Source organism: Heterodontus francisci, chromosome 23, assembly GCF_036365525.1.
Source record: "Heterodontus francisci isolate sHetFra1 chromosome 23, sHetFra1.hap1, whole genome shotgun sequence".
Taxonomy (NCBI): Eukaryota; Metazoa; Chordata; class Chondrichthyes; order Heterodontiformes; family Heterodontidae; genus Heterodontus; species Heterodontus francisci.
Genome location: NC_090393.1, coordinates 61,514,066 through 61,529,314, shown reverse-complemented (window position 1 = coordinate 61,529,314; position 15,249 = coordinate 61,514,066). Strand labels below are relative to the sequence as shown.

At 46.0% G+C, this 15,249-nt stretch overlaps 1 protein-coding gene across 4 annotated transcripts in view; it reads right to left on the bottom strand.

The window, feature by feature from the left end:
- Positions 1–12,453, bottom strand: part of LOC137382868 (protein PML-like) — a 100,031-nt gene extending 87,578 nt beyond the window's left edge. For all 4 annotated transcript variants that reach the window (XM_068055408.1, XM_068055406.1, XM_068055405.1 and 1 more), the window contains exon 1: positions 12,175–12,453. Coding sequence is in view for 2 of the 4 variants with exons in the window: in XM_068055405.1 (XP_067911506.1) it covers position 12,175 (1 nt within the window). In the remaining 2 variants the exon portion in view is untranslated. The remainder of the gene's footprint in view (positions 1–12,174) is intronic.
- Between the last annotated feature and the right edge of the window lie 2,796 nt (positions 12,454–15,249).

Here is a 15,249-nt window from a genome sequence, read left to right as displayed (position 1 = left end):
ACTGGCCTGTAATTACCTGGCTTATCCCGACTACCCTTCTTGAATAATGGTACCACATTCGCTATCTTCCAGTCCTCTGGTACCTCTCCTGTGGCCAGAGAGGATTTGAAAATTTGTGTCAATGCCCCTGCTATCTCCTCCCTTGCCTTACATAACAGCCTGGGATATATCTCATCTGGGCCTGGGGATTTATCCACTTTTAAGCCTGCTAAAACAGCTAATATTTCCTCCCTTTCAATGCTAATTTGTTCAAGTATATCACAATACCCCTCCCTGATCTCCACACTTACATTGTCCTTCTCCATAGTGAACACAGATGAAAAGTTATCATTTAAAACCTCACCTATGTCTTCCAGCTCCACACACAGATTGCCATGTTGGTGCCTAATGGGCCCTACTCTTTCCCTGGTTATCCTCTTGCCCTTAATATACTCATAAAACATCTTGGGATTTTCCTGCATCTTGCCCGCCAGTGTTTTTTCATGCTCCCTCTTCGCTCTCCTAATTACTTTTTTAAGTACCCTCCTACACTTTCTATACTGCTCTAGTGCGTCCGCTGTTTTCAGCGCTTGGGATCTGCCTGATTTTCCTGATCCAATCCTCTATATCCCTTGACATCCAGGGTTCCCTAGGCCTGTTAGTCCTACCCTTCACCTTAATGGGTACATGTTGGCTCTGGACTCTCACTATTTCCTCTTTGAATGACTCCCACTGATGTGATGTAGACTTTCCTACAAGTAGCTGCTCCCAGTCCACTTTGGCCGGATCCTGTTTTCAGTGGAAAAGTTACCTAGTCCAGTTGGGGTGCACACTAGTTTACTAAGGGAACTCAGGGTGAGGCTCTAGCCATGATCTTTTTTGGTGCCAGAGGATTGGAAGTTTGCTATTACACCCCTGGTCAAAAGAGGAGGTGGATAAATCTAGTCACTGCAGGCCAGTTAGCCTAATGTCAGTGCTGGCAAAACTTTTCGAGACAATCATCCAAGACAAAATTAATCTACCACTTGGGAAAATGAATTACAGCCAGGTTGGATGTTAAAGGCAAACTGAGTCTGACAAAATTGATTTCTTCATTGAAATAACAAGGAAGGTTGATGAGGGTAGTGTGGTTGATGTTGTCTACATGGACTTAAATATATGGCTATATAATAGACTTGTTAGCAAAGTTGAAGCCTATGAAATTAAAGGGATAGAGGTAGCATGCATACAACGTTAGCTGAGGGACAGAAAGCAGACAGTAGTGGTGAATGGTTGCTTATCAGACTGGAGGGTATTCCCCAGGGATCGGTATTCGGACTACTGCTCTATCTGACCTGAACTTGGGTATGTAGGACTGATTTTCAAAGTATGCAGCTGATACAAAACTTGTAAGTACATGACAAACAAAATTTAATCATAGAAATTTACTGAACAGGAGGAGACTGGAGAGGCAGTGAGAAAACACACCGGAGAGGGAGATATAAATCCAACCCGAGGTTTGGGGTCTACCTACCTGGGAGACCGGAGAGGCTGGCTGTGGCTGAAAGTCAGCACGCGCTGGGCTTGAAGAAAGAATGGAAAAAGAAAATCTAACAGTAACATCACAGGATAGCCTTCAGTTGATTCGTTGGTGAGTAACTGCTGTTAGGGTTTGTGTGTAAATAGCTGGAAAATTAGAAAAACGTAAAGTTTTCTTTTATTTAAATTAACCCTCGCGTAACTACCTTTTAATCGGTAAGGTTTATTAGTATTAATAAGGTTTAAATTAGAAACGGAAGTGGTTGGTGAGTAAAGGCATTAATTAAAAAATAAAATATCCTTAAAAAATAGCTTAGCTAATTAAATAGTTAATTAAAATGCAATAAGGATGGCAGAGTAGGTGATGTGTTGCAGCTGCAGTATGTGGATACCAATGTGATTCACATCAATCACGTCTGCAGTAAGCATCTACAGCCCGAGGAGATTCGGCTCAGAGTTAATGAGCTGGAGGCCGAGCTACAGGCACATCAGTAAGAGGGAAAGTTACCTGGACACTTTGTTCCAGAAGACAGTCACACCCCTCAGGCTACAGTCGTCTGATTTGTTCAATGGTCAAGGGCAGGAGGGTGTGACTGCGAGTGAGGCAGGTATGGGGATCGAGAAGGAAGAAGTGGTGGAACATCAGCACTTGCAATTAGAGTCATAGAGTTATACAGCACAGAGACAAGCCCTTCAGCAAGAACCCATCCAATCTAATCCCATTTTCCAGCACTTGGCCCATAGCCTTGCATGCTATGGCATTTCATGTGCTCATCTAAATACTTCTTAAATGTTGTGAGGGTTCCTGCCTCTACCACCCCTTCAGGCAGTGTGTTCCCGATTCCAACCACCCTGAGTGAAATTTTTTTTCCTCAAATCCCCTCTAAACCTCCTGCTCCTTAACTTAAATCTATGCCCCCTGGTTATTGACACCTCCATTAAGGGAAAAAGTTGCTTCCTATCTATTCTATCAATGCCCCTCATAATTTTGTATATCTCAATCAGATCCCCCCTCAGCCTTCTCTGCTCCAAGGAAAACAACCCTCGCCTATCTAGTATCTCTTCATAGCTGAAATGCTCAAGCCCAGGCAATATCCTGGTGAATCTCCTCTGCACCCTCTCCAGTGCAATCACATCCTTGCTATAGTTTGGTAACCAGAACTGTACACAGTACTCTAGCTGTGGCCTAACTAGCGTTTTATACACATCCATCATAACCTCCCTGCTCTTATACTTTATGCCTCGGCTAATAAAGGCAAGTATCCCATATGCCTTCCTAACCACCTTATCTACCTGTGCTGCTGCCTTCAGTGATCTATGGACAAGTACACAAAGGTCCCTCTGACTTTCTGTACTTCCTAGGGTCCTACCATCCATTGTATATTCCCTTGCCTCATTAGTCCTCCCAAAATGCATCACCTCACACTTCTCAGGATTAAATTCTATTTGCCACTGCTCTGCCCATCTTACCAGCCCATCTATATCGTCCTGTAATCTAAGGCTTTCCTCCTCACTACTTATGACACCAACAATCTTCGTGTCATCTGCGAACTTACTGATCATACCTCCTATATTCACATATAAATCATTAATGTACACTACAAACAGTAAGGGTCCCAGCACCGATCCCTGTGGTACACCACTAGTCACAGTCTTCCATTCATAAAAACAACCCTCGACCATCACCCTCTGCCTCTTGCCACTAAGCCAATTTTGGATCCAATTTGCCAAATTTCCCTGGATCCCACGGGCTCTTACCTTCTTAACCAATCTCCCATGCGGGACCTTATCAAAAGCCTTACTGAAGTCCATGTAGACTACATCAACTGCTTCACCCTCATCTACACATCTAGTCACCTCCTCGAAAAATTCAACCAAGTTTGTTAGAGATGATATCCCCCTGACAAAGTAATGCTGACTATCCTTGATTAATCCCTGCCTCTCTAAGTGGAGATTAATCCTGTCCCTCAAAATTTTTTCCAATAGTTCCCTACCACTGACGTTAGAGTCACCGGCCTATAATTACCTGGTTTATCCCTGCTACCCTTCTTGAATAATGGTACCACATTCGCCGTCCACCAGTCCTCTGGTACCTCTCCTGTGGCCAGAGAGGATTTGAAAATTTGTGCCAGAGCCCCTGCTATCTCCTCCCTTACCTCACATAACAGCCTGGGATATATCTCATCTGGGCCTGGGGATTTATCCACTTTTAAGCCTGCTAAAACAGCTAATACTTCCTCCCTTTCAATGCTAATTTATTCAAGTATATCACAATCCCCCTCTCTGATCTCTACACCTACATCGTCCTTCTCCATAGTGAACACAGATGAAAACCAATCATTTAAAACCTCAGCTAAGTCCTCCGGTCCACACACAGATTGCCACTTTGGTCCTTAATGGGCCCTACTCTTTCCCTGGTTATCCTCTTGCCCTTAATATACTTATAAAATGCCTTGGGATTTTCCTTTATCTTGTCTGCCAGTGTTTTTTCATGCACCCTCTTCGCTCTCCTTTTTTAAGTACCCCTCTACACTTTCTATACTCCTCTAGGGCCTCCGCTGTTTTCCGCCCTCTGAATCTGCCATAAAGCTCCTTTTTTTTCCTTATCCAATCCTCTATATCCCTTGACATCCAGGGTTCCCTGGACTTGTTGGTCCTACCCTTCACCTTTACGGGAACATGTTGGACCTGAACTCTCATTATTTCCTTTCTGAATGACTCCCACTGGTCTGATGTAGACTTCCTATAAGTAGCTGCTCCCAGTCCACTTCGGCCAGATCCTGTTTTATCGTATTGAAATCGGCCTTCCCCCAATTCAGTACTTTTTTATTTCCAGTCCCTCTTTGTCCTTTACCATAACTACCTTAAATCTTACAGAGTTATGGTTACTATCCCCGAAACGCTCCTCCACTGACACTTCTACCACTTGTCCGCCTTCATTCCCTAGGATTAGATCCAGTACTGCCCCTTCTTTTGTAGGACTTTCTACGTGCTAGCTCAAAAAGCTCTCCTGAATGCACTTTAGGAATTCCGCCCCCTTTAAACCTTTTTCACTAATACTATCCCCTCTAATATTGGGGAAGTTGAAATCCCCTCCTATTATTACCCTATTATTTTTACACCTCTCAGAGATTTGCCTACATATCTGCTCCTCTCTCTCTACCTGACTATTTGGAGGCCTGTAGTACACTCCCAGCCAAATGATTGTCCCCTTTTTGTTTTTAAGTTCTACCCATATGGCCTCATTTGAGGAACCTTCTAAGATATCATCCCTCCTTACTACAGTAATTGACTCCTTGCTCAACAGTGCAATGCCACCTCCTCTTTTACACCCCACCCGCCCCAATTACGCCTGAATATTCCATACCCTGGGATATTGAGCTGTCAGTCCTGCCCTTCCCTCAACCATGTATCTGTGATAGCAATAATATCATATTTCCATGTTAATCAACACCCTCAATTCATCTGCCTTACTAGTAAGACTCCTTGCGTTAAAATAGATGCAATCCAGCATTGCATTATTCGCTTGTGCCTTAACAGGTCTATATTTGCTCTGCCTTCCAGACTGACTTCATTTCTCTTCTATATTTGATTATGTATCACCCCCTACTGTAACTCCACTCTGTACCCCATCCCCCTGCCAAATTAGTTTAAAAGCTCCCCAACAACCCTAGCAAACCTCCCAGCAATGATGTTGATCCCATTCCGGTTCAGGTGCAACCCATCCAACTTGTACAGATCCCATCTTTGCCGGAAACAGACCCAGTGATTCAGGAAACTAAAGCCCTCCCTCCTGCAGCATCTCTTCAGTCACGCATTCATCGACTCTATCCTCCTATTCCTATACTCACTAGCAAATGGCACTGGGAGTAATCCAGATATTACAACCTTTGAGGTCCTGCTTTTTAATCTGCTACCTAGCTCCCTAAATTCTCCAACAGGTTCCAGGTTCTTGCAGCTTGTATGGATGAGAGTGAGAGCTGCAGGGTGGATGAGCGAGCTGACCTTGGCACCGTGGCACAGGACGCCATTCAAGTGGGGGGAGTAAATAGGAATGTAGTGATAGTAGGAGATAGTATAGTCAGGGTATAGACAAAGTTCTCTGCAGCGAGAGCGAGTCCAGGGGGCTGTGTTGCCTGCCTGGTGCCAAGGTTCAGGGCTGGAGAGGAACTAGCAGTGGGAGGCGGAGGATCCAGTTGTCGTGGTCTAAGTGGGTACCAATGACATAGGTAGGGACTAGGAAAGAGGTTCTGCACTGGGAGTATGAGCAGCTAGGGACTAAATTAAAAAGCTGAACCTCAAAGGTAATAATCTCTGGATTGTTACCTGAGCCACAGGCAAATTGCCATAGGTTAAATAAGATTAGAGACATGATTGCTTGGCTCAAAGATTGTTTGGGAGAAATGGGTTTTGATTCATGGGCACTGGCATCAGACTGGGGAAAGTGGGAGTTGTACCGTTGGGATGGTCTTCACCGAAACTGTGCTGGGACCAGTGTTCTGGCAAGTCATATAACTAGTGCGGTAGAGAGGTCTTTAAAGTATATGGTGGGGGAAAGGATCATGTGTGAGGAGGTGTCGTAAATCAAAAGGAAACGACAAGGTACTAGACCAGGTAGCAATTTGGGTAATGATAACCAGGGTGTGACAGGAAGGGACAGAGCATACAAACTTAAGAGTGCACCAGCAAATAAGGCCATAGATTGTATAAATGGTAAAAAGACAGAATTAAAAGTTCTGTATCTGAATGCACACAGCATTCATAACAAAATGGATGAATTGTTAGCACAAATAGAAATAAATATGTATGACCTGATAGCCATCACAGAGACATGGTTGCAAGGTGACCAAGGCTGTGATCTGAATATTGAAGGGTATTTACATTTTAAAAAGACAGGAAGCTAGGAAAAGGTGGTGGGATAGCTCTGTTAATTAAGGATATCATTAGTACAGTTGTGACAGATGACCTTAGCTCAGAAGAGCAAGATGTAGAATCAGTTTGGGTAGAGATAAGAAATAGGAAAGATAAGAGGTCACTTGTCAGAGTAGTTTATAAGCCCCCTAACAATTGTTACACTGTAGGACAGAGTATATAGGAAGAAATAAAGGGAGCGTGTAAGAAAGGTACCACAATAATCATGGGTGACTTTAATATAAATGTAGATTGGGCGAATCAGATTAGCAAAGGTAGCCTGGAAAATGAGTTAACAGAATGTATTCGAGACAGTTTCTTAGAGCAGTATGTTCTAGAGCCAACCAGGGAGCAGGATATTTTAGACCTGGTAATGTGCAATGAAACAGGATTAACCAATAACCTCATGGTAAAGGAGCCTCTAGGCAACAACGATCATAACATGATAGAATTTCATGTTCAGTTTGAAGGGGAAAAGTGTGGGTCTAACACTTGTGTTTTAAACCTAAATAAAGGTAATTATAAAGATATGAAGGCAGAGCTAGCTAAAGTGAACAGGAAACTAGGTTAAAAGGTAGGACAGTAGAGATGTAGTGGTAGACTTTTAAGAGATAGTTAAAAACTCTCAGCAAAGATTTATCCAGTGAGAAAGAAAGACTCTTTGAGAAGGATGCATCATCTGCTGCTAAATAAGGAAGTTAAGGATATTCTCAAACTGAAAAAAAACACTGTACAAATCTGCAAAGATTAATGGCAGGTCAGAAAATTGAACAGATTTTAAGAACCAGCAAAGAATGACTAAAAAAAAGAGGGAGAAAGTAGAGTATGAGAGAAAGCTAGCTAGTAATATAAAAACAGATAGTAAGAGATTCTACAAGTATTTAAATAGGAAAAGAGTAACTGAAGTTAGTGTTAGTCCTCTAGATAGTGAGACTGAAAATTGATAATGGAAAACAAGGAAATGGCAGAGGCATTCGGCAGGTATTTTGTGTCCGTCTTCACTGTAGAAGACTTAGAAAACTTCTCAAAGATATTTGAAAATCAAGAGGTGAAAGGGAGGGAGGAATTTAAAATAATCATCGTCACCAGGAAAAAGGTGTTGGGAAAACTATTAGACCTAATGGCTGAAATGTCCCCAGGACCAGATGGCCTGCATTCTGAAGTCTTAAAAGAAGTGGCTGCAGAGATAGTAGAGGCATTGGTTATAATCTTCCACACTTCCTTAGATTCTGGATGGGCCCCAGCGGATTGGAAAATAGCAAATGCAACATCTTTAATCAAGAAAGGAGGGAGACAGAAAGCAGGTAATTATAGGCCAGTTAACCATAGGGGAAATGCTGACACCTATTATTAAGGAGGTTATAGCAGGATACTTAGAAAAATCATAATTTCAACATGATTTTGTGAAAGGGAAATAGTATTTAACTAATTTATTACAGTTCTTTGAGGATAAAGGGGAACCTGTAGATATGGTTCCAAAAGGCATTTGATAAGGTGCCATATCAAAGGTTACTACTCAAGATAAGAGAACATGGTGTAGGGGTAACATATTAGCATGGCTAAAGGGCTGGCTAGCTAACAGGAAGCAGAGAGTACGGATTGTCACACTTACAAGAAGTGCAGCGATGAACAATTATGGACTAAAACTGAAGATTATAAAAATTGACTTTGTCTTTTGAAAAAAGAACCTTTCTTTTAAAAAGTGAACAATGAGCTCCAAAATGGCCACTGAAGGTTAAAAGACTTGGCCTTTGTATATTCAAACTGTCTGACAGGGACAAAGGAAAATCTTCAAAGATGTCAATTGCACTCATCCTACACCCATCCTGAAATATTCCCAAATTGATAGATTCTTCTGAAACAAAGAAGGTGTGAAGTGGAAACATCAGAACTAGCTTATTCTCATCCTCAACCTATCAAGAGACACTTTTGAATTGAATGGGCTCTTCTGAAATAAAGAAGTTGTGAAGTAGCCACATCCTAAGCCATTGTCGGTCACTACAGGAAAGAAAATACCTATCTTCCAGCAGAGGTGAGATGTAACACATTTTTACCTTAAAACGCAGCTTGAGAGACACATCCAGAAAGAAGCATCCAAGAAGCTTGTTCCCAGCTAAAGGGGCAAGAAAATCCAGCCAGCCAGAAGAGATGCACCCTGCTGTAGAACTCTACATTTATACTAACACAGAAGTGAATTAGAAATGATTCATTGTCTTCAACTGAACTTTCAACCGGGAGGGAAACCTCCAAACACCTCAAGCCTGCAACCAACGAGAAGTTGACTTCTGAGAGAATTCAACAGGTTTACTGTAGATGTGGTGTACTTGGATTTCCAAAAGGTATTTGATAAGGTGCCACATCAAAGGTTACACCACCGCCACCCCCCCCCCCCCCCACCCTTGCCGAATCCCTACCTCACCTGAAAACTACTTATCCCTTTTCCTCTCTATCTGTCTCTTGTGTGTGTATGTGCGGGCGAGCGAATGCGTGAGTGGATGCAGTTGGTTGGAAACCACCCGAACCCCTCACCACATGGCCGTTAACAGGTTAAATAGGTCTTTTTCAGGTTGGCAAGTTGTAACCAGTCAAGTGCCACAGGGATCACTGGGTCTCTTCTCTTGAAGAAAGGCTAAAGGGGTGACCCAATAGAGGTCTGTAAAATTATGAAAGGTTTTGATAGAGTGGATACAGGCAGAATGTTTCCACTTCTGGGGAAGAGCATAACTAGAGGCCATCAATACAAGATAGTCATGCAGGAATTCAATAGGGTGTTCAGCAGAAACCTCATTACCCAACAGTAGTGAGAATATGGAAGTCGCTACCACAGGTAGTGGTTGAAGTGAATAGTATAGATGCATTTAAGGGGAAGCTAGACCAGTATATGAGGGAGAAGGGAATAGAGGGTTATAATGTTCAATTTAGATAAGGAAAGATGGGAGGTGGTTGGGCCAAATGGCCTGTTTCTTTACCATATATCCTATGTTATCCTATGTTATGTTATCAGTGCTGGGGGCCTCAAATATTTACATCAATGTATATACTATATATCAATAACCTGCATGAAGGGACTGAATGTATGACAGCTAAATTTGCCGATGACATCAAGATAGGAAGGAAAGTAAGTTGTCATGGGGAGGTAAAGAGTCTGCAAAGGGACAGGTTAAGTGGGCAAAAATTTGGCATGTGGAGTATAATGTGGGAAAATGTGAACTTGTCCACTTTGGCAGGAAGAATAGAAAAGTGGTAAGCTATTTAAATGGAGAGAGATTGCAGAACTCGGTGGTACAGAGGGATCTGGGTGTCCTGGTACATGAATCACAAAAAGTTAGTATGCAGGTACAGCAAGTGATTAGGAAGGCAAATGGAATATTAGTGTTTATTGCAAGGAAAATCAATTATAAAAGTCGGGAAGTTTTATTGCGGCTGTACAGGACCTTGGTGCGACCACAACTGGAGTACTGTGTACAATTTTGGTCTCCTTATTTGAAAAAGAATATAATTGCATTAGAAGCAGTTCAGAGAAGGTTCACTCGAGTGATTCCGGAGATGAGGGCTTGTCTTATGAAGAAAGGTTCGACAAGTTGGGCCTATACCCGTTGGAGTTTAGAAGAATGAGAGATGCTCTTACTGAAACATATAAGATCCTGAAGGGACTTGATAGAGTGGATACTGGAAGGATATTTCTCTTGTGGGGGAGACTAAATTGGGGACACAGTTTAAGAATAAGAGGTCTCCCTTTTAAAACGAAGATGAGGAGAATTTTTTTCTCAGTGGGTCGTTAGTCTGCGGAATTCTCTTCCCCAGAAAGCAGCAGAGGCTGGGTCATTGAATTTATTCAAGCCTGAGTTAGATAGATTTGATCGACAGGGGAAATCAAGGGTTATGGGGGGCAGACAGGAAAGTGGAGTTGAGGCCACAACCAGATCAGCCATGATATTATTGAATGACGGAGCAGGCTCGAAGAGCCAAAGGGCCTACTCCTGCTCCTAAGTTCTTATGTTCTTATGTCTTATGTAATTTGACCTATTGTAACTGTGCCAGATCTTTGATCGTGCTGTCTAATTAGTCCCACTCCCCTGCTATTTCTACATAGCCCTGAAATTCTTTCCTTTTTAAGTACTTCTCCAATCCCCTTCTGAAAGATACCACTAAATTTGTTTCCACCACCTTTTCAGACAGAGCATTCCAGACCATAACAACTCACCACAAAAAAAAATTCTCATCTACCTGCTGTTTTTTTTTGCCAATTACCATAAATCTGTGTCCTCTGGTTACTGAGCCTCCTGCCAGTGGAAATAGTTTCTCCCTATTTGCTCTATCAAAACCATTCATAATTTTGAACACCTCTACTAAATATCCCTGTAATGCAGAGAAGTGTGAAAGTGATGTATTTTGCAAGGAAGAATGAGGAGACAATATATTCTGGCTGACAGGGCCCTCACCGTGAACTTCCCATTTCCTGCACTTCTTTCCTCACCCTTTCCTATCGCTCCCGGAACTATAATAGATTTCCCTTTGTCCTCAACTTCCAGCCTACCTCAGCTGGAGTATTGTGCCCAGGTGTGGACACCACACTTTAGGAAGGTTGTCAAGTCTTGGAAGGGCTGACGAGATTTACAGAATCATAGAATGGCCAGAGCACAGAAGGAGACCAGTCAGCCCATGGTGTCTGCACCCGTTCTCAGCTAGTCCCAATCCCCCAGCTTTTCCTTGTAGCCCTGAAAATGTTTTCTCTTCAGATAACTATCCAATTCCCTTTGAAAGTCACAATTGAATCTGCCTCCACCACACAGGCAGTGCATTCCAGATCCTAACCACTCGCTGTGTAAAAGAGGTTTTCCTGGTGCTGCCTTTGGTTCTTTTGCCAATCACCTTACATTGGTGTCCTCTGGTCCTTGACCCTTCTGACAATGAGAACAGTTTCTCCCTAACTATTTCTGTCCAGATCCCTCATTATTTTCAACACTGGAATGGTACCAGGGATAAGGGGCTTCAGTTTTGTGGAGAGATTTGAGCAACTGGGGTTGTTCTCCTTAGAACAGAAAAGCTTAAGGGGAAATTTAATTGAGGCATTCAAATTATGAACTGTTCTGATAGATAGGGATAACTGTTTCCAGAATCAGGAGGATCAGTAAATCAGACGGCACATTTAAGGTCGTTAGCAAAAGAACTAAGGTGAGATGAGAATTTTTTTACACAGCGAGTTAAAGGCCGGCTACCCGACCTGAACCCGACGACATGTGTCTGGTTCGGGTCGGGTCGCGCTTCCAGGCTTTCAGGCTCGGGTCGGGTCAGGCCGAGTCCGGATCAGACACACACAGTATTAATTGGACTTGAAAGGTTGTTTAAAAGAAACGGAAGAAAAATCGGAATCGAAAGGTAGGTTAAAGTGAACATTCCAGTGGTCGGCTTGGGCTCGGGTCGGGCTCGGGTCCGATGTGGTTCTTTCGGGTTCAGGTCGGGTTTTTTGTTCCTGACTTGAGCAGGCCTTCACAGCGAATTATCTGGAATGCACTGCCTGAAAGGGTGTTGGAAATAGTCAACATTAACTCTCAAAAGGGAATTGATTAAGTACTTGGAAAGGAAACCTATGCAGAGTTATTGCGAAAGAGCAGGGAAGTGGCAGTAATTGGATATAGCTCTACCAAAGGCTTTGTCACCAGTTGTCTACTCTTACCCCTGGTATCTTACCCTGTGGGCCTTTGTCCTCTCACCGTTGCCTCTCAGTAAGAAACACCTTTTTCTGTATTTAAACCAAATACTCACTGGAAACGCGTATTTCAAACTTGTCACAGAAAGAGCTTGTTAAATTCGGAGTGTTAACGGTGTGATTATGACAGCGGCCCGTCAGAATGGATCGAGAGGTGGAGACTCTGAGGCGGCGGCTCCTGCTCCCTTTTAGCTGAAGCCTGAGGAGAGTGGCGATTTAAGCAGGGGTCTGACCGCCGGCCTTGGTCCTGCGGGGTTCACTCAGTATGAAGTACCCTGGTCAGGCAGTTTCCCTCCGACTGTTGCTACTTCCGAGAAACTGAAAGCGAAAGTCAATACTCCGAGGTTCCGGCCAGCCCACACTCCCCAGCAGCTCACTCAGCACACCAACTTTTCTGTGGCAGGTTGCACCAACTTTATACCACCCAGAGATATCTCAGACTGGCAGACCCTCAACTCCTGGGCAACCTCCAAGTGTTCACCATATCCAACTAGTCAGACACCCAGACAGAGACAATAGCTGGCGCAGGAACATAGAAACAAGGGGAGGTCATTCAATCAAATCAGGGCTGATCACCTTTACTCCATCCACCCTTCTTAGTTCTGTAACCCTTGGTACCCACAGCTAACAAAAATCTTAGCAATCTCAGTTTTGACATTTTCAATTGACTGAGTCTCAGCATCTTTGTGGGGGAGAATGTTCCAGATTTCCACAACTCTTTATGTGGACTGGAGGACCGGAGCGGCGGCAGGCTGACCTGGGAGGAGGCGGATCCGGAGTGGCACAGGCAGACCTGGGAGGAAGTGAATCTGGATGGGCGGCAGGCAGACCTGGGAGGAGGTGGATCCGGAGTGGTGGCAGGCGGACCTGGTAGGAGGTGGATCCGGAGTGGTGGTAGATGGACCTGGTAGGTGGCGGATCCGGAGGGGCGGATCCGGAGTGGTGGCAGGCAGACCTGGTAGGTGGCGGATCCGGAGTGGTGGCAGGCAGACCTGGGAGGAGGCGGATCCAGACGGGCGGCAGGCGGACCTGGGAGGAGACGGATCCGGAGGGGCGGAAGGCAGACCTGGGAGGAGGCGGATCCGGAGGGGCGGAAGGCAGACCTGGGAGGAGGCGGATCCGGAGGGGCGGAAGGCGGACCTGGGAGGAGGCGGATCCGGAGCGGCGGCAGGCGGACCTGGGAGGAGGCAGATCCGGAGGGGCGGCAGGCGGACCTGGGAGGAGGTGGATCCGGAGTGGCACAGGCAGACCTGGGAGGAAGTGAATCTGAATGGGCGGCAGGCAGACCTGGGAGGAGGTGGATCCGGAGGGGCGGCAGGCAGACCTGGGAGGAGGTGGATCCGGAGGGGCGGAAGGCGGACCTGGGAGGAAGTGAATCTGGATGGGCAGCAGGCAGACCTGGGAGGAGGTGGATCCGGAGGGGCGGCAGGCGGACCTGGGAGGAGGCGGATCCGGAGTGGCACAGGCAGACCTGGGAGGAAGTGAATCTGGAGGGGCGGCAGGCAGACCTGGGAGGAGGTGGATCCGGAGTGGTGGCAGGTGGACCTGGTAGGTGGCGGATCCGGAGCAGCGGCAGGCGGACCTGGGAGAAGGTGGATCAGGAGTGGTGGCAGGCAGACCTGGGAGGAGGTGGATCCGGAGTGGTAGCAGGTGGACCTGGGAGGAAGTGGATCTGGATTGGCGGCAGGCAGACCTGGGAGGTGGCGGATCCGGAGTGGTGGCAGGCTGACCTGGGAGGAGGTGGATCCGGAGTGGTGGCAGGTGGACCTGGGAGGAAGTGGATCTGGATTGGCGGCAGGCAGACCTGGGAGGTGGCGGATCCGGAGTGGTGGCAGGCAGACCTGGGAGGAGGTGGATCCGGAGTGGTGGCAGGTGGACCTGGGAGGAAGTGGATCTGGATTGGCGGCAGGCAGACCTGGGAGGAGGTGGATCCGCAGTGGCGGCAGGCGGACCTGGGAGGAGGTGGATCCGGAGTGTTGGCAGGTGGACCTGGGAGGAGGTGGATCCGGAGTGGTGGCAGGTGGACCTGGGAGGAGGTGGATCCGGAGTGGTGGCAGGTGGACCTGGGAGGAAGTGGATCTGGATTGGCGGCAGGCGGACCTGGGAGGAGGTGGATCCGGAGTGGTGGCAGGTGGACCTGGGAGGTGGCGGATCTAGAGCAGCGGCAGGCGGACCTGGGAGGAGGTGGATCAGGAGCGGCAGCAGGCGGATCTGGGAGGAAGTGGATCCGGATCGGTGGCAGGTGGACCTCGGAGGAGGCGGATCCGGAGAGGCGGCAGGTGGACCTGGGAGGAGACGGATATGGAGCAGCGGCAGGTGGACCTGGGAGGAGGCAGATCCGGAATGGTGGCAGGCAGACCTGGGAGGAGGCAGATCCGGAATGGTGGCAGGCAGACCTGGGAGGAGGCAGATCCGGAATGGTGGCAGGCTCTCTCTCTCTCTCTGTGCCGGCCGCGCTGAGGTTCAAAAGAGGAAACTAACTTACAGTGACATCATGGGAAATCTGTAAGCTGATTGGTTTGGTAAGTAACAGCTATTAGTGCCTGTAAATAGCTCAAAAAATCAGGGCAAAGTTCTTTTATTTAAAAAAAACCTCAAAACCTACCTTATAAATGATAAGGTTAGTACTACTATAATGTGTTTTTTAATTAGTGTAATTTATTAATAATGACTAGTAATTATTACTTTTTTTATATGGTAAGCAGCATTTTTTAGGGAATCAAGGTCCCTAGTGTAAATAATCTCAAATTTTTCGAGTAATTTATGGGAGTGAATTAAGGTTAAATCATGGCAGGGCAGCTTGGCAATATGGAGTGTTCCTCCTGTACAATGTGGAGAGTCAGGGACACTTCCAGGGTCCAGGGCGAACACGTGCAGGAAGTGTGTCCAGCTGCAGCTACTCAAAAGCTGCATTTCAGATCTGGAGCAGTGGCTGGGGAAGCTGTGGAGCATCCGCGAGGCTGAAATCGTCATGGATAGCACGTATAGGGAGGTGGTCTCACTGCAGATAAAGACTGCTCAGGCAGAAAGGGAATGGGTGACCGCCAGGCAGAGTAGAAGAACTAGGCAGGTAGTGCAGGAATCCCCTGGCTCCATCCCTCTCTCTAACAGATATTCCACTTTGAATACTG